At 41.3% G+C, this 23,390-nt stretch overlaps 1 protein-coding gene across 1 annotated transcript in view; it reads right to left on the bottom strand.

Annotated features, from left to right (window-relative positions):
* The window catches only part of trpm5 (transient receptor potential cation channel, subfamily M, member 5), a 197,583-nt gene that overhangs the window by 39,679 nt on the left and 134,514 nt on the right, over positions 1-23,390 (bottom strand). The window contains exons 13-15 of the mRNA XM_039744779.1: positions 16,431-16,554; positions 6,947-7,092; positions 3,093-3,205 (exon numbers count right to left, since the gene is read on the bottom strand). Coding sequence (XP_039600713.1) covers positions 3,093-3,205; positions 6,947-7,092; positions 16,431-16,554 — 383 coding nt within the window. The remainder of the gene's footprint in view (positions 1-3,092; positions 3,206-6,946; positions 7,093-16,430; positions 16,555-23,390) is intronic.

Genomic DNA, 23,390 nt, shown 5'->3' with positions numbered 1-23,390 from the left:
TCAAGATGTCCCACAGGGCAGCTTAATCGACTGAGTCGAACGGTTTGCGAAAATCGACAAAGGCTGCAAAGAAACTCGGCCGATATTCATGTCTGCGCTTCATGAGAACCCTCAGTGCCAAGATGTGGTCGATGGTAGACTTCTTAGACATAAAACCAGACTGCTCCGGTCGCTGGTAGGTGAGCAAGTGATCACGGATCCTATTGAGGATGACCCTAGCAAGGACCTTACTCAGCACAGAGAGCAGTGTTATCCCTATGTAATTTCTGCAATCCAGGCGATCACCCTTCCCTTTCTAGATAGGGACGACAAGTCCCGTTTTCCAGTCAGTTGGGATGGTGCCAGTCTCCCAAATGGAAGCAAAGATTGCTTGCAATGCCAGGAGGACAGCCTTACCACCAGCCTGGAGAAGTTCACCCGGGATACCACAGATCCCTGCAGCCTTTCCTCCCCTCAGCTGGTTCACCACCTGTGAAATCTCAGTGAGATTGGGTGGTTCACAGCTAATTGGAGGATCAACCTCAAGGACTGTGGACCAGAGATATCCAACGTCCTAGCCGGAGGATCAGCTTTGAACAACTGCTCAAAGTAGCAAGCCCAGTTATATAAAAAGGGTGACAGGGCAGATCCAAGCAACTATAGGCCAGTAAGCTTAACATGCATCACAGGAAAATTAATGGAATGAATTATTAAGGATAAGATTGAGCAACACATGGCAAGGAAAGGAGTTTAACTGAACAGTCAGCATGGGTTCAGAAGAGGGAGGTCGTGTTTTACTGACACCCTGGAATTCTATAAGGTTGCAACAAAAGGATACGATCAAAGTGGAGCAGATGATATTATTTATCTGGACTTTCAGAAAGCATTTGATAAGGTGCCACATGAGAGGTTGGGCATCAAGTTAAAAGATGTGGGAGTTCAGGGTGTGGTGTGTAGATGGGTGCAGAATTGGCTCAGACACAGGAAGCAGAGGGTGATGGTGTGAATTGGCCGATGTTAAGAGTGGTGTCCTTCAGGGGTCAGTGCTAGGGCCGCTGCTATTTTTAATATATATAAATGATTTAGATAGGAATATAAGTAACAAGCTGGTTAAGTTTGCAGATGATACCAAGATAGGTGGATTAGCAGATAATTTGGAATCCGTTATATCATTACAGAAGGACTTGGATAGCATACAGGCTGGGGCAGATTTGTGGCAGAAGAAATTTAATGTCAGTAAATGTAAAGTATTACACATAGGAAGTAAAAATGTTAGGTTTGAATACACAATGGGCGGTCAGAAAATTGAGAGTACACCTTATGAGAAGGATTTAGGAGCCATAGTGGACTCTAAGCTATCGACTGTCAGACAGTGTTCAGAGGCCATTAAGAAGGCTAACAGAATGTTAGGTTATATAGCGCCTTGATGTGTGGAGTACAAGTCCCAGGAGGTTCTGCTCAACCTTTATAACACACTGGTGAGGCCTCATCTTGAGTCCTGTGTGCAGTTTAGGTCTCCAGGGTACAAAAAGGACATAGCAGGGCTAGAAAAGGTCCAGAGAAGAGCGACTAGGCTGATTCCAGGGCTACAGGGGTTGAATTATGAGGAAAGATTAAAAGAGCTGAGCCTTTACAGTTTAAGCAAAAGAAGATAAAGAGGTGACATGATTGAAGTGTTTAAAATTATGAAGAGAATTAGTCCAGTGGATCAAGACTGTGACTTTAAAATGAGTTCATCAAGAACACAGGAACACAGTTGGAAACTTGCTAAGGGGAAATTTCACACAAACATTAGGAAGTTCTTCTTTACACAAAGAACGATAGACACTTGGAATAAGAGACCAAGTAGTGTGGTAGACAGTAAGACTTTAGGGACTTTCAAAACTCGACTTGATGTTTTTTTGGAAGAAATAAGTGGATAGGACTGGCGAGCTTTGTTTGGCTCAATGGCCTGTTTTCATCTAGTGTGTTCTAATGTTCTAATTATTATTAACTGCCATTTTTCTGAAACGTCATTTTGCTTTCACACAGGAGGCACCGTTTGGTGTTGTTTTGTTTAGCGATTTCTCGTGGCTAAGTCAGAGCTGACAGAGTATAAAGCTCGAGCCCTAAAGTTACTTTCTTCTCCGAGTCTGCAGATTTCTCAAAAGAAAAGAAACCACATTTGGATGTTTCCAGTTCTTCGTTTGAAATTTGATTTCTGACTTTTTGTTTTTGAGTTTAGGTTACATTTGGCTTTGCTATTTTAATCTTTTGATTTAGAATTTCACTTTCATATTCAACTCCCAGTCATTTCAGTGACACAGCAATAGGCACTTTTATCACTTGTTTAATTTTATACCCATTATTTAAGACATTTAGTTCTGAAAACAACTTTGACATCCTATTTTAGGCCAAGCTGGCATGAAAGTTGATTTTTATTGATTAATATAATTTTCACAAATTAATTATATATTGATTATACTGAATAGCTTCTGTCCTTGTTAACTGTTAGTTTTTGCCTTTAGCACTGTGAGAAAGCAGTTGAATTAAAGCCTCTTGATCTGTGACTCAGTTCCACTGCTACTTTAGTACAAGGACAAGTGTTCATAAGGGTACCAGTACAATCTACTGTAGCAGAATCCTGACTCCAAGGGTCCTGTTTATCAGTAACTAGCAAGAACATGAGAAATGAAACTATTTGTGCACTTCTGTAATTGACAAGTGTATATAAGAAGTGTTAGCAGCATCTGTAAGCCAGTCATCTCTTCCCATGTACTGAGTGACTCCACGTAAGTGTCTATTAAGACATTCTCCCCATCCTGAACTGTCTTTGTGATTTAGCTTTGACACCAGTTAAGGCAAAGCCTGGATTAATTTAAACTCTCAGATCCACACAATCCAGTAAAGGGCAGTGGAGCCTATCCTAGCAGCACTGTACACAAAGCAGGAAGCTCTGGAAAAGATGCCAGTCCTTTAAAGGGCTCACACATGGACATACTCACAAAGGTGCCATTTCAAAATTCAAAAATTAATATAACACTCATGTGTTTGTGGATGTGGGAGGAATATTTTACATATGGTACAAATACAGGTATAAAAACAACACCCAGCAATGTATTTAGATGCGTTACCTGAACTTTATTAGGTTGGTATAAATTAATGGTGAACAGAAAAAGCAAAGGACCAGCTTCCAAATGCGAGTGTCAGTTGCCATGGCTCCCCACCAGGTTTTTGTTAGGAGGGCCTAAAAAGAAAAGATGGAAATATTAAATGACAACATTTATAAAACAGTTAATGATATACAATATCTATATTTCTGTTAATCAGTCAATCTATTGTATGGTTCCTTTCTTTGTCTTCACTCTAAAAATCATGTAGTGCCTATCTATCTATTATATAGTGCCTTTCATATCTATCTATCCATCCATCTACAGTGCATCTGGAAAGTATTCACAGCGCATCACTTTTTCCACATTTTGTTATGTTACAGCCTAATTACAAAATGGATTCAATTCATTTTTTTACTCATTTAATTCTACACGCAACACCCCATAATGACAATATGAAGAACGTTTTCTTGGCATTTTTGCAAATTTATTAAAAATAAAAAAAACTGAGAAAGCACATGTACATAAGTATTCACAGCCTTTGCCATGAAGCTCCAAATTGAGCTCAGGTGCATCCCGTTTTCCCTGATCATCCTTGAGATGTTTCTGCAGCTTAATTGGAGTCCACCTGTGGTAAATTCAGTTGATTGGACATGATTTGGAAAGGCACACACCTGCCTATATAAGGTCCTACAGTTGACAGTTCATGTCAGAGCACAAACCAAGCATGAAGTCAAAGGAATTGTCTGTAGACCTCTGAGACAGGATTGTCTCGAGGCACAAATCTGGGGAAGGTTACAGAAAAATTTCTGCTGCTTTGAAGGTCCCAATGAGCACAGTGGCCTCCATCATCCGTAAGTGGAAGAAGTTCGAAACCACCAGGACTCTTCATAGAGCTGGCCGGCCATCTAAACTGAGCGATCGGGGGAGAAGGGCCTTAGTCAGGGAGGTGACCAGAGGTCCTCTGTGGAGAGCGGAAAACCTTCCAGAAGGACAACCATCTCTGCAGCTATCCACCAATCAGGCCTGCATGGTAGAGTGGCCAGATGGAAGCCATTCCTTAGTAAAAAGCACATGGCAGCCCACCTGGAGTTTGCCAAAAGGCACCTGAAGGAATCTTAGACCATTAGAAACAAAATTCTCTGGTCTGATGAGACAAAGATTGAACTCTTTGGTGTGAATGCCAGGCGTCACATTTGGAGGAAATCAGGCACTGCTCATCACCAGGCCAAAACCATCCCTACAGTGAAGCATGGTGGTGGCAGCATCATGTTGTAGGGATGTTTTTCAGCGGCAGGAACTGGGAGACTAGTTAGGATAAAGGTGAAGATGACTGCAGCAATGTACAGAGACATCCTGAATGAAAACCTGCTCCAGAGCGCCCTTGACCTCAGACTGGGGTGACGGTTCATCTTTCAGCAGGACAACAACCCTAAGCACACAGCCAAGATATCAAAGGAGTGGCTTCAGGACAACTCTGTGAATGTCCTTGAGTGGCCCAGCCAGAGCCCAGACTTGAATCTGATTGAACATCTCTGGAGAGATCTTAAAATGGCTGTGCACTGACGCTTCCCATCCAACCTGATGGAGCTTGAGAGGTGCTGCAAAGAAGAATGGGCGAAACTGGCCAAGGATACGTGTGCCAAGCTTGTGGCATCATATTCAAAAGACTTGAGGCTGTAATTGCTGCCAAAGGTGAATTAACAAAGTATTGAGCAAAGGCTGTGAATACTTATGTACATGGGATTTCTCAGTTTGTTTATTTTTAAGTAAAAGTAAACTTTTTTCACGTTGTCATTATGGGATGTTGTGTGTAGAATTCTGAGGAAAAAAATGAATTTAATCAATTCTGGAATAAGGCTGTATCATAACAAAATGTGGAAAAAGTGATGTGCTGTGAATACTTTCCAGATGCACTATATCTATCTATCTATCTATCACATAACAATATATAGACCCATTACAAACACATGCAAATTAGGTTGATTGGCGACTCTAAATAACCCCAGAATATAGTAAATTAATTTCAGTCTGGTGTCCACAGCACCACAATACACTCCAGTATTTTAAACCTTGTGATAAAAAATCTGATTCAGAAAACCACAATGGATGGAGGTGTACAGAGATGTTCAATACTGGTATCTATTATAAAACAGAAATTGATGCGGAGGTGTAAGCAAAAAGATATACTTATTATTTGTGTTAATAACCCTATTTCGTATTAATTTTTAGACATACTTATTGCATTATAGGCTTATAAACACTATCTTACAACATTTGACACAAGGCAGAAATCAGCCCAGGTTAAGGTGAAAATCACGAGGAACACCATAGACACCAAGTTCAATAAATATTAAATACCAGTAACGACGTACTGCATAATAACATGCAGTGAATACGCTTGACTTGATCATTCCTAGTTCTCATCCTCTTTCTCTGTATGTTTATCATTCGTTCGCTCAGAGGTTGATGTGATTGCTGCTTCGTGAGCAGCTCTTCTTTTCTCCACCCTAGCTGCCCGCTTCTTCTCTTCTTTCGTAGGCATCTTGTCGCGTTAAAACTGACTAAGTCAGTGTTTGTGTTGCAATTACTTAGTATGTTTTTCTTAATTTTTCACTTAAGCTGGCACTTAAGTCATCAATCTGTCTCAAGAATGATTTAAAATATGAAGAGGTAGGGGAAGTGATTGCGAAGGTGGTAGGGAATGAGAACGATGCCCGTTCGCATGCGGTGAATGGCTGCCCTGCTGCACTACAGAGAGTTGATTCTACGTTAAAATAAAATAAAAATAAAAAGAGTAATAAAAATCATCACCATGAAAGTGGATAGTAGATGTCACGTGTACCAAATGTCAGGTCAATAGGTGAAACGGTTTGCGAGCTGCAGGTGATTTAAAATCCTGGACAGACAAAACGAACAGCCATGGTAGCGTATTATAGAAGAAGATAATACTGTGGTGTGTGCATTTAATAAGCTTTAAACTCATATAAAAAGCATAAAAAAAAGATTGTGCATATATTTCTTTTTTTTAGACGTGTGTGTAGTGGACATCTGCAGGGCTTACAGAACAGATCGAGTCTCTGCTCTTTACATGACTCGCTATCCTTTAAAGGACATTGATAGTCATGGACTGGGAAATGAGAACCCAACACAGAACATGTAAGGGCTGCTGCAAAGTGCTAAGTACTTTTATTATTCAATAAATAGTGTTCAGGAACAAAAGTGCAGTGCAGGTTCTTTATAAATAATTAAATAAATAATCCGGAATAAAAACATTGTTCTTGTGGAGGTTAAAATGCAAATAAATAAATAATCAAATAAGTTAAAAAGCCAAGGATTAAACAACGTCATGATCTTTTTCTGTAAAAACCACTCTTGAGCTTCTGTTTCACTCTGAAATTGTTCCTTTTATTTTGTGACTGCAGCTGTGCTTTATCAAGGCAGCGCCCCTCAGAGACATTTTTGTTACAGTCATGCAAAGCTGCTAACCTTGGTGGGTGTAGTCAGCAAAATTAGAGTCCAAAAGAGTCCAGAATTTTTCCCTGCAACAAATGTATTTAGTGACGCACTGTCAGTACGTTTCAATCAGGACGCTGCCGGGTATGTCTCCTAGTCCATAATAGAGATGCCCCACAACCTTCAACTGGATAAGCAGGTTAGAAAATGGATGAATGGACAGGTGGAGCAAATGCAAAAGGCTGAACAGTCAAGGCAAATGTGTGTTGTAAATCTGCAAATGTTGTTAATCGGCTCTCCTTACGTCATTTCACCTGACTGATGGTATTCGGTGTTCTCTTCAAGATCTCTCTCATTTTTAATATAGACATTATTTATTTACTTATTATTTTTCCTAACACTGATTGTAACTTCCGACTTACCTGCACCCCGTCATGTGCAAAGAAGGATTTTGCGTCGGCTGTTGTTGCCAGATTCAAGCAAGTAGTTTTACTCCAGTATTTTGTCTTTCTCACAAGCAAAGCAAAGGCCATTTCTTCACTGTTTGTGTAGCACTCGCTAAACATGTCTGGATAAAACACAAAAACAAATGTGAGAAAAGTAGAACCACAAACACCTAAAAGAAGAGCAAAGTCAGCATTGAAAAAATGGGTGGACTTTATTACTGACAGCTAGATGAGGCCTGCACTATTAAAATAGTCAGCTAAACAAAGGACAGCTCTCCACCTGGATTGGAGGGGAAGGGTGTGATAAACGTGCACTGTGATTGGACAAAAGCTACACCCAGGGGTGTGGAACACATCCCATAGAAACTCATTCATAGATCTCATTAACCTGAACAGTCGTGTCCCTCAGGAATCAGTGCTGGGGCTGCTGATCATTATAATGTACAGAAACAATCAGGACAAGAATATACGCAACAAGCTGGTCCATTTTGAGAAAGATACTAAAGTATGGAAAACAGCAGATAGTTTAGAAAGAGCTGAATCACTGCTGAAGGATTTGAACAGAATTCAAGTTTAGGGCCCATGAAGTTTAATGTAAGCACAAGTCGTACATTTAGAAAGTAAAAATGCGAGGTTGGAATACACAATGGGAGGTCTGAAAATCAAAAGGTACAGCTTGTGAGACGTAGTGGGGTTGACACTATCAACTGTCAGACAGTGTTCAGAAGCCATTAAAGAGGCTAACAAAACGTGAGGTTATATAGCGCCCTGATGCATAGAGTACAAGTCAAAGAAGGTAATGCTTAAGATTTGAAACGCATTGGCGAGCCCTCACTTGAAGTACTGGGTGCCATTTTGGTGTCCATATTACAAAAAACTCCAGACAAGAGCGACTAGGCTGATTCTGAAACTGAGCGGCATGAGCCAGTGTATCTGGACAGAATGAAAGAGTTGAAACCTTTCAGTTTAAGCAAATGGAGATTAAGAGGTGACATGATTGAACTATCTTTGAAAAGAACTGGTACAGTTGATCAGGGCTATTACTTTAAAATGAGTTCAACAAGAGTATAGAGACATGGTTGGAAACTTGTTAAGGGTAAGTGTCACACAGATATTACCAAGGTTTCTTTCAAACATGGATTCATAATCAGTATTTTTTTTTTTTTGTGGGCAAAAACATTTTTGGTTTCCATGTCGGTGTCCTGCGGTGGGCTGGCGCCCTGCCTGGGGTTTGTTTCCCGCCTTGCGCCCTGTGTTGGCTGGGATTGGCTCCAGCAGACCCCCGTGACCCTGTCGTTCGGATACAGCCAGTTGGATAATGGATGGATGGATGGATGGATGGATGATGGTGTCTCCTAAGAATTCCCTGTTATACTGCAGCATGTAACATCAATGACACCACTGCGTAAAATCGGCCACATGCATTACATTTTAATGTTACCTCTGGTGATCATTTCATTGGTGCATTTCAGGCTAAAAGACTTACTTTCTGACTTCTTGACTTCGATTCTTTAATTTTTCTTTCTATCCATATAACAAAATATAACCTGGATTAAACTTTTTAGTGTAATTGGATGCTTGCAATTGTTAGAACTGCTGTTGCTGCTGTTACTATGTGAATGTTTTAAAAAAAGCAGACAGCATCAAGTTGGTTTCTGCATCTGAGGACCAGTGAGTTGAGAATGAAGCATGGAACTCAAAGCACTGAGCCTTTGATGTGTTAGGATTTAATTAGTGATTTACTTCCTTCCTTGGCTCCTCCTCCTATCCCTATTTTTGTTTACAGCCACACTCCTAGGGGCGGGGCTTCATTTATAATTTGCTCCCATGGCACTCTGCCAGTAATGGTGTCATCTGAGGTACTATTTAAGGTCCTCAATTTTTTTTTTTTTTATTGATTAGTAACAACCGGCACTGTCTCTGCTCTGAAGACTTCATTCTGTTTGATTTATTCTTTGTTGGTTGAATTTTGAATTCAAGATTTAGGGCATTCTTTTTTGGTGTGACATCTAGACAGAGTAAAGTGGAAAAGGAAACCTGGTGGTGAAATGGGGAAGTAGAAGAGAGTATACAGAGAAAGAGGATGGCAAGAAGAAGTGGGATAGTCAGAGAGATGCAGAAAATAGACAAGAGTACAAGGAGATAAGGCACAAGGTGAAGAGAGAGGTGGCGAAGGCTAAAGAAAAGGTGTATGATGAGCTGTATGAGAGGTTGGACACTCAGGAGGGAGAAAAGGACCTGTACCGATTGGCTAGACAGAGGGACCAAGATGGGAAAGATGTGCGGCAGGTTAGGATGATAAAGGATAAAGATAGAAACGTACTGACAGGTGAGTTGAGAAGATTGAAAGAGTACTTTGAGAGGCTGATGAATGAAGAGAACAAGAGAGAGAAGAGGTTGGATGATGTGGAGATAGTGAATCAGGAAGTGCAATGGATTAGCAAGGAGGAAGTAAGGACAGCTTTGAAGAGGATGAAGAATGGAAAGGCCGTTGGTCCAGATGACATACCTGTGGAAGCATGGAGGTGTTTAGGAGAGATGGCAGTGGAGTTTTTAACCAGATTGTTTAATGAAATCTTGGTAAGTGAGAGGATGCCTGAGGAGTGGAGAAGATGTGTACTGGTGCCGATATTTAAGAATAAGGGGGATGTGCAGGACTGTAGTAACTACAGAGGATAAAATTGATGAGCCACAGCATGAAGTTATGGGAAAGAGGTGTGGAAGCTAGGTTAAGAAGTGAGGTGATGATTAGTGAGCAGCAGTATGGTTTCATGCCAAGAAAGAGCACCACAGATGTTATGTTTGCTCTGAGGGTGTTGATGGAGAAGTTTAGAGAAGGCTTTGTGGACCTGGAAAGGAGTTGTGGTGTTGTATGAGGAAGTCGGGAGGGGCAGAGAAGTATGTAATAGTGGTACAGAATATGTACAAGGAAAGTGTGACAGTGGTGAGGTCAGCTGAAGGAGTGATGGATACATTCAAGGTGGAGGTGAGATTAGATCAGGGATCAGCTCTGAGCACTTTCTTATTTGCAGATGACATTGTGATGGCACTGGGTGTGGCGAGGATGGATAGGATTAGAAATGAGTACATTAGAGGGTCAGCTCAAGTTGGACGGTTGGGAGACAAAGTCAGAGAGGAGAGATTGTGTTGGTTTGGACATGTGCAGAGGAGAGATGCTGGGTATATTGGGAGAAGGATGCTAAGGATAGAGCTGCCAGTGAAGAGGAAAAGAGGAAGGCCCAAAAGAAGGTTTATGGAAGTGGTGAGAGAAGACATGCAGGTGATGGGTGTAACAGAACAAGATGCCTAGGACAGAAAGATATGGAAGAAGATGATCAGCTGTAGCAACCTGTAACGGGAGCACCCAAAACAAGAGGAAGAAGAATTAACTTTGTATTGTTTAGTGGTGGGTGGTCTAAAGAATTCTCGACTTGTTCTGGATTGTTTTTATATTTGTAATTTGTTAGTAGATTTTGAGGTATTTAGTCTTAATTCTAGTTTATATTTTTTATGGTTTGTGTTTTCTCCTTGTTAAAGGATAAGATCTTGTAATAATTCCAAGAGGAGACAGCACAAAGGTTTGGGGTTTTCCGGCCCCGTATATTGTAGACGTTCCACAATAATAAAAAAAAAAAGAAAGCAGGTCAAACATAAACTAAACAGTTCATATGCGAGACGCCGGAACATGGCGTCGGCGGCCATTTTATGAGGGAGGGTCCGGAAGTGGAGGAATGCTGGGAAGGAGCCGTGAGGGATGCTGGGATCAATGACGTCAGGACAAGATGGTGGAGGAAGGGCGGAAGTAAATGTACTGCGGGTAAAGCCGGCTTATGGCGGTTGTATTTTTTTCATAATTATAGTATACATTAGTTTACCACAGGAAATTGTGTTCTTAAGTAAAGGATTTTAAAAAAAAGTTTAAAACGGTTTGGTCCAAATGTAAAACCAAAAGCTTTCAAATCTGTCCATTTCATAATGGCAATGGTTTCCGTTTCAGAAAACAAGCCCTTCATGTTTCTGGGGTATATTTATAACAAAGAATGAAATTTCAAATAACACATTTTGTGACAGATTTTGGTCACTGTTTTTCCTGAGGCAAGGATCAGTTCTTATTCATTTATCTACAGTATTCACAGTGACTATTGTGCATGGAGTATTCTGGTAAATAAGGAATTAAAAGAGCAGCAAACCAAGTACGTGTCTAAAGCTGTACACATGCTGCACGTACAAAAGAAAAAAGTCAAATAGCTGAATAAACTTAAGTCTCTTAACAGACACCTGTTCAAGGAATATGAAATGCCATAGGAGGACACCCTGCATGTTCTGATCCCTACAGTGGTGCACATAAAGTAAATGTTACCACAATTGGTTTTCTCAGATAATTTTAGCAGTTTAAAATATAGGTTCACATTTTGTTGTTATTTGTGAGTGTCTAAAGTGCCAACAAGCTTTATGGGTGTATTAGCCGGAAATGTAAAACTTCCTCCTTATTTCTTAAATAATAAAGTAAGAGTTGATTGAACAGTTCTGAGTCTGCGCCTGTCATTCCACTTCCCAATGTGGCATTCACATGCCATGGGACCGATGGTCAATCCAGGTTTCCGAGTCAGAAGTTCCGCAGGAATGCCCTACAAACTCAGAGCTCTAAATCGGACAATTCAGAGAAAACAAAGATTCTTGAATTCTGCTAACTGTGATTTAATGCTTACCTTTCAACCTTATTCAATTTTATCAAATAAAAAAATATAACCTCAGCTGCTCCAGTTTTTTTTTTCAAATTAAATCAGTTGAGATGCAATGAATGACCATCAGCATGACATTGGATCTTCTTTTCCTTGCTTGGAATGGCATGATTTACCTACAGTAAGTGGGGGCCTGCACATGAAGAAAGAGTATAAAGCCTTGGGACATTGCCCGGCACACCTTTGAAGCCGATGAACCGATGGGAGATAACGTCATCTGACCCTGAAAATTCTTCCAGCGCTGCAATGAAAATGGCAGACTGTATACATCGAGATCCCACTATCTGAAAGGTCTTTTCATGGCTTCCTCATCTGTTATGCCACGTAAGCTGTCATTAAAGAAAGCAAAGTTATTTCTCTTATGTGATTTCTTACCGTTGTATCACTAAGGGAGGGGTATCGCCATTTTATATTATATCTACATAGTTTCGGGTTATGTAACATGCTGCAATTACAAAAGAACTTATTCCAACAAGGGAGTTAGCGCCCCCTTTTGGATACACAAGATGAAGCAAGCATTTTGTACAGGTGTCCAACCTTCTGTTGATAACTTAAAAACCCACAATCTGTCTTAAAGATCAGACTGTTTCATTACACCCTCTGAAGTAGACAGAAACTTTGAATTTCAACGTCTGGCTGTTTACTGCTTAAACTTTCACCATTTTTGGTCATGATCTGCGTCGAATAAAGGAAGGTTTCTGGTTCAAATCCTTTAAATGCCATCAAAAGTGATTTCACTCCTTTGGGCCCTTGAGCAAGGCCCTTAATCGTGCAGTTGCTCTGTCATGAAATTAATCTGCATCCAGCCCTGCAAGCAGGTCCTCCAGCTTGCAGGGAAAACTTAGGAGTCGGTGGTAGGACTGGCTCTCTAGCTGCCGTAAAAAACCTCATTCTGTTCCACTCCATTCAAACTAGTGTGGTGCTGACGTGTCACCTGTTGTACGGCTGTACTTATGTCCTAATTTGGGATTCTGAGATGGTTTGTTAGTTGGTGAATGCGGCAATGCGCTGTATTAGTGCATACTCTTAACATCAATTGCATGTCAACTAATTTGGAAGAAAAACTGAGGTGTTCTAAAACTTTAGACTGGTAGTATACAGTATAGGTATGTATCTTTATATATAATACGCTACCATGGCTGTCCGTTTGTCTGTCCAGGATTTTAAATCACCTGTAGTTCGCAAACTGTTTGACCTATCAAGCTGAAATTTGGTACACATATACTATGTGACGTCTGCTAACCGCTTTCAGGGTGATGATTTTTATTATTCGTTTAATTATTATTTTATTTTATTGTAGAATCAACTCTTGGCAGCAGGGCTGCCGTGCAGCGCATGAGTATGGGCGCCATTCTCATCCCTACCACCTTCGCCGTCACTTCCCCTACCGCGCCATATCTAAAATCAATCTTGAGGCAGATTGAAGACTTAAGTGTCAGCTTAAGTGAAAAATTAATTGCAACACAAAAACTGACTTAATCAGTTTTAAGGTGAAAAGATGCAGACGGAAGAAGAGAAGAAGTGGGTCGCTAGGGTGGAGAAAAGAAGAGCTGCTCAGGAAGCAGCAAACGCATCAACTTCTGAGCAAATGAATGGTAAACGTACAGAGAAAGAGGATGAAAACTACTGCTCAAAAGAATTAAAGGAACACTTTTTAATCAGAGTATAGCATAAAGTCAATGAAACTTATGGGATATTAATCTGGTCAGTTAAGTAGCAGAGGGGGTTGTTAATCAGTTTCAGCTGCTGTGGTGTTAATGAAATTAACAACAGATGCACTAGAGGGGCAACAATGAGATGACCCCCAAAACAGGAATGGTTTAACAGGTGGAGGCCACTGACATTTTTCCCTCCTCATCTTTTCTGACTGTTTCTTCACTAGTTTTGCATTTGGCTACAGTCAGTGTCACTACTGGTAGCATGAGGCGATACCTGGACCCTACAGAGGTTGCACAGGTAGTCCAACTTCTCCAGGATGGCACATCAATACGTGTCATTGCCAGAAGGTTTGCTGTGTCTCCCTGCACAGTCTCAAGGGCATGGAGGAGATTCTAGGAGACAAGCAGTTACTCTAGGAGAGCTGGAGAGGGCCATAGAAGGTCCATAACCCATCAGCAGGACCAGTATCTGCTCCTTTGGGCAAGGAGGAACAGGATGAGCACTGCCAGAGCCCTACAAAATGACCTCCAGCAGGCCACTGGTGTGAATGTCTCTGACCAAACAACCAGAAAGACTTCATGAGGGTGACCCAAGGGCCCCATGTCCTCTAATGGGCCCTGAGCTCACTGCCCAGCAGCATGCAGCTCGATTGGCATTCGCCATAGAATACCAGAATTGGCAGATGCACCACTGGTGCCCTGTGTTTTTTACAGATGAGAGCAGGTTCACCCTGAGCACGTGACAGAAGTGAAAGGGTCTGGAGAAGCCATGGAGAACATTATGCTGCCTGTAACATCATTCAGCATGAGCAGTTTGGTGGTGGGTTAATGATTGTCTGGGGAGGCATATCCATGGAGGGTCACACAGACCGCTACAGGCTTGACAAAGGCACCTTGGCTGCCATTAGGTATCAGGATGAAATCCTTGGACCCATTGTCAGACCCTATGCTGGTACAGTGGCTCCTGGTGCACGACAATTCCTGGCCTCATGTGATGAGAGTATGCAGGCAGTTCCTGGAGGATGAAGGAATTGATACCATTGACTGGCCACCACACTTTCCTGACCTAAATCCAATAGAACACCTCTGGGACATTATGTTTTGGTCCATCCAATGCCACCAGGTTGCACCTCAGACTGTCCAGGAGCTCAGTGATGCCCTGGTCCAGATCTGGGAGGAGATCCCCCACAACACCATCTGTCATCTCATTAGAAGCATGCACCGATGTTGTCAGGCATGTATACAAGAACACAGGGGCCATACAAAGTGCTGCATACAATTTTGAGTTGCTGCAATTAAATTTTGGCAAAATGGACTAGCCTGCCACATAATTTTTCACTCTGATTTTTGGGGCGCCTTTGATTTCAGGGCTCTGTAGGTTGATCATTTTCATTTCCATCAAACGATGTGGCATCCTTTCGTTCCTAACACATTACTCAGTCTATATCAGTATAGATATCCAGGAGGATTTCTTTTTCCCATTGAGATCTGATGTGTTTTCAAAGTGTTCCTTTAATTTTTTTGAGCAGTTTATATATACACCAGTAACGGCGGACTGCACAATATATATCAGTTGTATATATATATATATATATATGTATATATTATATATATATTATATGTATGTATGTATATATGTATATATATATGTATATATATATATATATATATATTGGTATACTATATTAATCCATCCATCCATCCATTATCCAACCCGCTATATCCTAACTACAGGGTCACGGGGGTCTGCTGGAGCCAATCTCAGCCAACACAGGGCGCAAGGCAGGAAACAAACCCCGGGCAGGGCGCCAGCCCACCGCAGGCTATATTAATCCCTAAGGCGAAATTCTTCACATTCCCTAACTTAATCAGAGTTTTAGGGGCAGAGCACAGGGTCAGCTATTTGTACAGCACCCCTGGAGCAATTGCAGGTTAAGGGTTTTGCTGAAGGGCCCAACAGAGCAGCATTCCTTCTGCGACTACCAGGATTCAAACCGGCAACCTTTGAGTTACGGCTCAACTCCCTTAGCCACAGAGCCACTACTCCAAAGCGAAGGTCTGTGATACGGTTTGTATATTTGGAGCTGGAAATCCACAAAGGGAAAGAATGAATCAGGTATCTTAAAATAGATTTATATTCCTGAGCTTTCAACTCCTGTGAGGAATCATCATCAGAGGAAAATGATTAGACATACAGGAATCCAAGGCAATATATAGGAAATAGGGAGGGAAGGGTAGGTGGATGTGTCTGGGGGTGATTAATGAGGTGGAGTTTGGAGGGTGTTGGTCATAAATTCTTATTTATTATGTGCATGTTCTTCTTCTCTAGCATGCATATGCTGGGTTCATGTCCAATGTCTCTTAATGGCATTTTCATTTCAGCCAGCTCTCTGTCACTCTTGGTATTGGCCCTGGATTTTTCTTGCACCGTGTCCCAGTTAAACATGTGTTTGGTCAAAATTGTATGTGTGTATATCAGAACATGTGGGTCCTTTCTTCTGAAACATTGCGATGTTCCTGTATACGTGTTGTGAGTGTTTTTGATGTTTGTCCCATGTATACCGCTGGGCACACACTACATGGTTTGCTATAATAGGTTTAGTTTGCTCTTCTTTTATTTTGTAATAAATCAACAGCATCCTTGTGTTTCTCTGAAAAGTGAATGCATTTTATTACTACACGTTTGTGGTGTGCCATCTGTTGGAAAACTAATTGCAATGTATATTATTACTTACTGTACCTGCATTACAAAATATATTCCAATTGATGGTACTCTACAAATGGAAATGCTGAGGTCTTAGATGAGTACTTAGATTTCAACCCATCTCTGACGGCTAACATAGCTAGTATTTAATAAACAGAAATATGATAACTGACTCTTGGATGAAGTAACTAAAAAATGTGAAATGCTCCAACTTTCATATCAGTTAACTTAGTCATTGAACTCACCTGCCATGCTTATATTTTCTAACTTGTTTAATGCAATCTTTTGAAAGTTCAACCATTTAAAGCACTGGAGCTAACACAAGAAAAACAAGCTGAAGGCCTTTGTTAACTCACCCAGGGCAAACTGCTCGTATTTGGCCTCTTTCATGCTCCTCGCTGATTCAGCCTCCGACTCCAAACGAGTCATTTCCTTCATGATTTTACAGCCAGCCAAGGCTGCCGCTACCGCCTCTGGGCCCTGCAAGTAACATTTTCAGAGATTTCAAAGACAGTCCTCTGACAAGTTATAAAGATATCACATCAACCCAGCCAACAGTGAACATACAGTACCTTGCTGAGATGCTCATTGAGATACTAATAAATGTACTGCCGGTGGTGGTTCCTCTTCCATTACTTTTATCCATCCATCCATTTTCTAACCCGCTGAATCCGAACACAGGGTCACGGGGGTCTGCTGGAGCCAATCCCAGCCAACACAGGGCACAAGGCAGGAACCAATCCTGGGCAGGGTGCCAACCCACCGCAGGACACACACCAAGCACACACTTGGGCCAATTTAGAGTCGCCAATCCACCTAAATTGCATGTCTTTGGACTGTGGGAGGAAACCCACGCAGACATGGGGAGAACATGCAAACTCCACGCAGGGAGGACCCGGGAAGCGAACCCGGGTCTCCTAACTGCGAGGCAGCAGCACTACCACTGCGCCACCGTGCTGCCCCTCCATTACTTTTATTTTACCCAAAATTGACAAAAATCCTTAGCTGAAAATCCACAAAATACCTTCCATGAAAACGTCACAATAATCAGACGCATTAACAAGTCAGAGGCTAGTTTCCTTGAATACACTGTAATCCTATGAACATCAGAAAGTCCATCTTGAGATCCATATGTCCATCCAACCTGTTATATCCTAACTACAGGGTCACGGGGGTCTGCTGGATCCAATCCCAGCCAACATAGGGTGCAAGGTGGTAAACAAACCCCAGGCAGGGTGCCAGTCCACCGCAGGGCACACACACACCCCCCAAGTATACACTAGGGACCATTTAGGATTGCCAATGCACTTAACCTGCATGTCTTTGGACTGTGGGAGGAAACCCACGCAGACACGGGGAGAACATGGAAACTCCATGCATGGGGTCTCCTAACTGCGAGGCAGCAACACTATCCACTGCGCCGCCCCCATCTTGAGGTTGATCTTCAATTTGAGTGCTTTCCCAAACACTTCATAACTAAACAGGCACATTAAGTCCTTCAGAAATGATGTCCTTCACTCATTAATCATCAGGTCAGACAGAGCACATGAAGTTTACATCATGAAAAGTATGAATAATAACACATTTTAGCTATAGAGGTATGATTAGATATAATTGTATTTGTCATCGGGTAGAAATTTGGCATTTTGCAGAAGCTCATCGAATAAATAAATAAATAAGTAGATAGATAAATGAATATACAAGGAATGTTCAAAATGTTTCCTCACTCAAGCCAGCTGCCCTCGCAGTTTAGTATAAGAGTTGTCACCCTGTGGTGAAGATGGCTGCGATTGTGGTGGACGCCTGGGGCTCATGCCCAGTCAGGATGCCTGGAGTATGGAAGGACCGGGAGAGGAGCAGTATCTCCCCTGGAACACGAGAAGGCAGCCGCCCTGGTGGGTGTTGGGGCCATGGGAACAGAGCTTAGGGGGCACATGAACATTGGCTAAGCCCTGAACTGCAGCACTTCCGCCACACCAGGAAGTTCTGCCAGAACAGGAACCGAGTACCCCCGGAGTGCTTCCAGGTGCCCATGCAGCACTTACGCCACACGAGGAGAGCATCCGCGTGCATTATAAAAGGGGCTGCCTCACACCTTTCAGAGAGCCGGAGTCGGGAGGCAGAGGACAGAGCTGGCGAGAGAGGAGTGAAGGCGTCTGAAGAAAAGACGGAAAGTCAAAGGAAAGTAAAAGGACTGTTGTTGTAGCTGATTGGTGCAGTAAAGGAGAGAACTGAAAAAAGAAAGCATGAGTTTTGTCAGTGTGCCTCTTGTATCTGTCTGTGTCGGGTTGAGTGGCTGCTATGCCCTCGATCATTGTCACAGTATAAATTGCACCAAAGTTGAATGGCATTCTGTCATGTGCTTTTTGTGGGCAGAAGGTATGCCGGGTGCACAAATTCATCTCTGTATGTGTACTCAGTATGAGAATAAAGTTCTCTCTCGCAGAGTCATCTATGAGTGGATTGAAATGTTCAAAAATGGCCATACTATTGTAACGGATGCAGAGCGCTCCAGACATCCAGCTGCAGCCACGACCATGAGGAATGATTTGAAAGCAGCGGTGCATCAGTGGCTACGCGCCCAACCAAAAACATTTTTTGCTGCTGGCATTAAAAAGTTGGGTGACTATGTAGAAAAGTGATGTAATTTGTTTTTGAAATCCTTAATAAACAGAGTTAAAAAAAAGTGCAGAAAATTTTTGAACATCCCGGGTACAGTTGTGCTTGAAAGTTTGTGAACCCTTTAGAATTTTCTATATTTCTGCATAAATATGACCTAAAACATCATCAGATTTTCACTCAAGTCCTAAAAGTAGATAAAGAGAAACCAGTTAAACAAATGAGACAAAATTATTATACTTGGTCATTTATTTATTGAGGAAAATGATTGAATATTACATATTTGTGAGTGGCAAAAGTATGTGAACCTCTAGGATGATCAGTTAGTTTGAAGGTGAGGTGTCAGGTGTCCGGTGTTTTCAATCAATGGGATGCCAATCAGGTGTGAGTGGGCACCCTGTGTTATTTAAAGAACAGGATCTATCAAAGCCTGCTCTTCACAACACATGTTTGTGGAAGTGTATCATGGCACGAACACAGGAGATTTCTGAGGACCTCACAAAAAGAGTTGTTGATGCTCATCAGGCTGGAAAAGGTTACAAAACCATCTCTAAAGAGTTTGGACTCCACCAATCCACAGTCAGACAGATTGTGCACAAATGGAGGAAATTCAAGACTATTGTTACCCTCCCCAGGAGTGGTCGACCAACAAAGATCACTCCAAGAGCAAGGCGTGTAATAGTCGACGAGGTCACAAAAGACAGAAAAAGTTTAAATAAACTAGGGGGCTTCCCCCCCCGCTCACTTCGCTCAACAGCCCCAACCACTTGTGCTGCGTGTGAGCAACTTCGCATCTCTGCCGCTCGCATATGTGGATTTCATTTTCACCAAGCAACAAAACTTTTAATTCTCGCGGATAGGCCTCTTCATTAGGAAGAAACACTACATTTTCCTGATGGCAACACAAATTAGACAATCTGCAAGTCTCTGACTTAAAGTTTAAAACAATATCTACATACTTCTACCATATCACATACAGTATGTCCATATATTCAATCTCTTTTCGCTTTTGCCTTTTCGTCAATATCGCATTGAATTTTGATTCCGTGTTTGGAATTACATCGTGACAAAGCAACATTTAACTGGCCGTGAGTGAATATCGTTTCTTTCTCTCTACAGGAAATGTGTCTGACAACAGCATTCACACAAATTAGAAATGACTGAACCGTGTACACGGTTACCTCTGCAGGACTTTTCCAAATCTCTTTGCATAAGCTCTTGTCTCCCGGGGCTTGAAATTTTCCCTTGCGGGATTTCATTTTCACCAAACAACAAATCTTTTAATTGTCGCAAATACGCCTCTTCACTGGGAAGAAACACTACTTTTTCCTGATGGCAACATGAATTAGACTACCTACAAGTCTCCAACTTAAAGTTTAAATCCAAACAATATATTCTATCTCTTTTTGCTCTTCCGTTATTTCACTGAGTAATAACTTTCATTTGTTTGCACTTATGTGATCTTTACTATCACTTTTTTGAGATTTTCAAATTTTCATACTTCCATTATCTCTAACCTCCTCTACATGTGTACCACGCCAACATTTTGGAATTCTTTACGATGTTCTACTTTGTCATCCACTCTTTTATTTCCAGCCCTGGGCGTGGTTAAATCTCTTGGCACAAAGTCTCATCTCACGGGACATAAAAGTGTCTCTCTGAGAAAATCACGTCTCGTCTCCTACCAAGATATTTTTTTATAACAGAGAGATAACACAGGATACAAATAAATACATACAGAAAATGAGAAACAGAAGATGAATGCATGGAGCACACAGTCCTGAATAAGAAACAAGAAATAATTGATGTAAGAAAAATGGGAATGTATACTTGACTAGTTGAGGTACTGTGGTTGACGTACAAGATTATCCTATTCAAGTTGTAACGTTCAGCTAGCTTTAGTTCGTCTCAGACATTTTCTGTGTTGCAGCTACAGAGAAGTATGGAAAATAGAAAAGGGGCAGACAAGAAATGATGTTGGTATGACGTATGTTGTAGGAGGATAACAGATGCAATTGAGCAGCAGACGAGAAAATAACTTTGTGTCCATTCAGCATGGATGGACCAGCAGAAGCAGGAGTCAGGAGCAGTTCCATCCCCCACACACCATGTGGCAGTGATCTGTTTATGGCAACCCAGTCAGATTACCTGCTGGGGTGCTTGGGAGTTAGAGTCCAGAAGTGCAGCCCTGCCGGGGTCCATGGATGCCAATAGAGGGCACTGTTGGGAGAACAACTCCTTTCTTTCGTTATGGTCTTGAAGGGCATCCAAGAAGACATGGCATAGCACTGGAATCATGTTGGACTAGTTGGACCCAAGTCACTGGGTATGTCACATCAGGCAAATGGGTTAATGGTGTGGTGCCACCGACTGCCTCCAACTCGCTAAACTTATTTAAATGAAGGCGCGTAGTATGACGTGGCCTTCAGCTGATGTCAGAAAGCAGGCCTGCATCTCTATATAAATAAAATCCAATGTCTGTCTGTCTGTCTGCTTTTCACGAGAGAACTACTTAACAGATTTTGTTCGGGTTTTTTTTATAGAATTTGCCTGAACATTCCAGTTGATTCGATGACTTCTCTCATCGCGCTAAGTATCATAGTTCTCTTGCGGTTTATTTTTGCAAATCCAAAAGACATGCAGTGGGTACAGGGGACACTCCTCATTCACGTGCCAACCTCGGGGCGTATCTTACCTCCACTTAGTAAGCGAACGAGAGAACTACTTAACGGATTTAGATCAGGCTTTTTTCTAGAATTTGCCAGAACATTCCAGTTGATTTTGCGAATTCTCTCATCGCACTAAAAATCCTAGTACGCTTGCAGGAGTGATATATTCGAGCTAATCTAAGACAGAGGCGGCGGGCTGAGGGAAGGGGGAAGCGTGACGTCAGGAGAGGGGCACCAGGCAGGGTCCTCCTCGCTCACATGCCAGCCTCCGTTTGAGTTACTGTACCTCTCGCCGTGTTTTGGAGTGTACTTTGCCTCCACTTAGCTAGCGATACCTGTTTGTTAATTGGTTTTTAAAGTTTGTCCCCTACTACACGGGCGAAGCCGTGGGGGATGGCTAGTAGTAAATAATAACACATTTTATTTGTATAGCGCCTTTCCTATGTTCAACAAGGTAGCAATTTTTCTTTCATCTAAAAGCAGAAGGAGCAAAAAGATGGTCCTGAAATTCTTTATTTTCATTAAACACTAATGGGATTTTACCAGCTTATTTAGTCTTTCCTCTAAGCCAAGAGGTATTAAACTTCATTCCAGCCAGTTTCTGAAACGTCAACCCGTCTCGGCTGCTAAAGGAACCTTTTTCTTTTGCCATAGGTCAGTGTTTCTCAACCTGTGGGGCATGCCAGTCTGGGGTGGCACGAGATATCTGCAAGGGGGGAGTGAAAAAAATGGAAATCGAAGTAGAAGCTATTTATTGAGACAAACTTGTTTATTGCAACTGTTTATTGTAGAAAAATCATACAGAATATGTTGACTGTGGTATTAGTGTAGTGGTGACCACAAAATCATTCCGCACGTAGGGTACATAATGATGTAGAATACGGGAAGTGTGGAGAAACTGTGAGAAAATAACGGAAGGCAAACGCTGATCTCTAAAACAGTAACCTTTAAAACTATTGCACCCTTGGTAAATGGAGCAAGGTACACAACTCACTATATGTTGTTTCTTGTATTCATTTATTCTGTTTCATTGTAAAATTTAAAAAAATGTATACTGTATTTTTGCTTATAGTTTTCACTGTGTTCATAATGGTATAACAACATTAATAAAGAATGTAAAGTATGAGACGTGAATAAAGATAAAGGCACCAGTCTGCGACTTTCTGAGTGTCGATTCAATTAAATCAAGGGCTGCTATAATTAGTGGCGTCATTTGTCATTTCAAGACTCATCTAGACACGTGTATAGAAAGGCCTGTCTGCCCGTAAGCAAACATCAGAATTCAAGTTACAACTCATCCCTCTCTCTTACTGTTATCCGCAACTTTTGTAATCACTAATATGTCAGTTATTGTTTTTAGAAATAAGAAGTTATAGTATTCTTATGACTATTTATAATATTTGTTATTTAATTTTTATTATTATGGAAAAGAATAATTTAAAATGTGGAATTATTAAAATGTCTAAAAAATGTCATGAAATTTAATGAAAACCGGAGAAATGTTTGAATTTTACATATTTACAATTTTACTTAATCCATATCACATGCACAGTGAACCCTCGTTTATCACGGTTAATCCGTTCCAGACTCTACCGTGATAAATGAATTTTCGCGAAGTAGGATTCTTTATTTATAAATCGAATATTTTCGCAGTTAGAGAAAACCTGTTTACGACCTTCTAAATACGTTTTTTTTTTAATTATTATTATTAGAGCCCTCTAGACATGAAATAACAATCTTTAGTCACCATTACACTTGTATTACCCAATATATTAGACAAAAAAAGAGAAAATAAGACATATTAGACGTTACAAATATCATATTACTAGGCGCACTCGCCTTTTAAGGCGACCGACTTTTATCTTCAATTATTGTGCGCTCCATGTGTACATCAGGCATGTAAGTGTAGGGAATGAGAACATCAAAGTGCCCATTCATAACATCTCCTGAAAATCTATGTTTTTTTTATCCCCTCAAATGCCTGTCCAAAGTTGTACAATGTCAGCCCGACTCTGAACCGCTAAAGAC

This window comes from Polypterus senegalus, chromosome 1 (assembly GCF_016835505.1).
Source record: "Polypterus senegalus isolate Bchr_013 chromosome 1, ASM1683550v1, whole genome shotgun sequence".
NCBI classification, from domain to species: domain Eukaryota; kingdom Metazoa; phylum Chordata; class Cladistia; order Polypteriformes; family Polypteridae; genus Polypterus; species Polypterus senegalus.
This window is presented reverse-complemented; position numbering and strand designations above follow the sequence as displayed.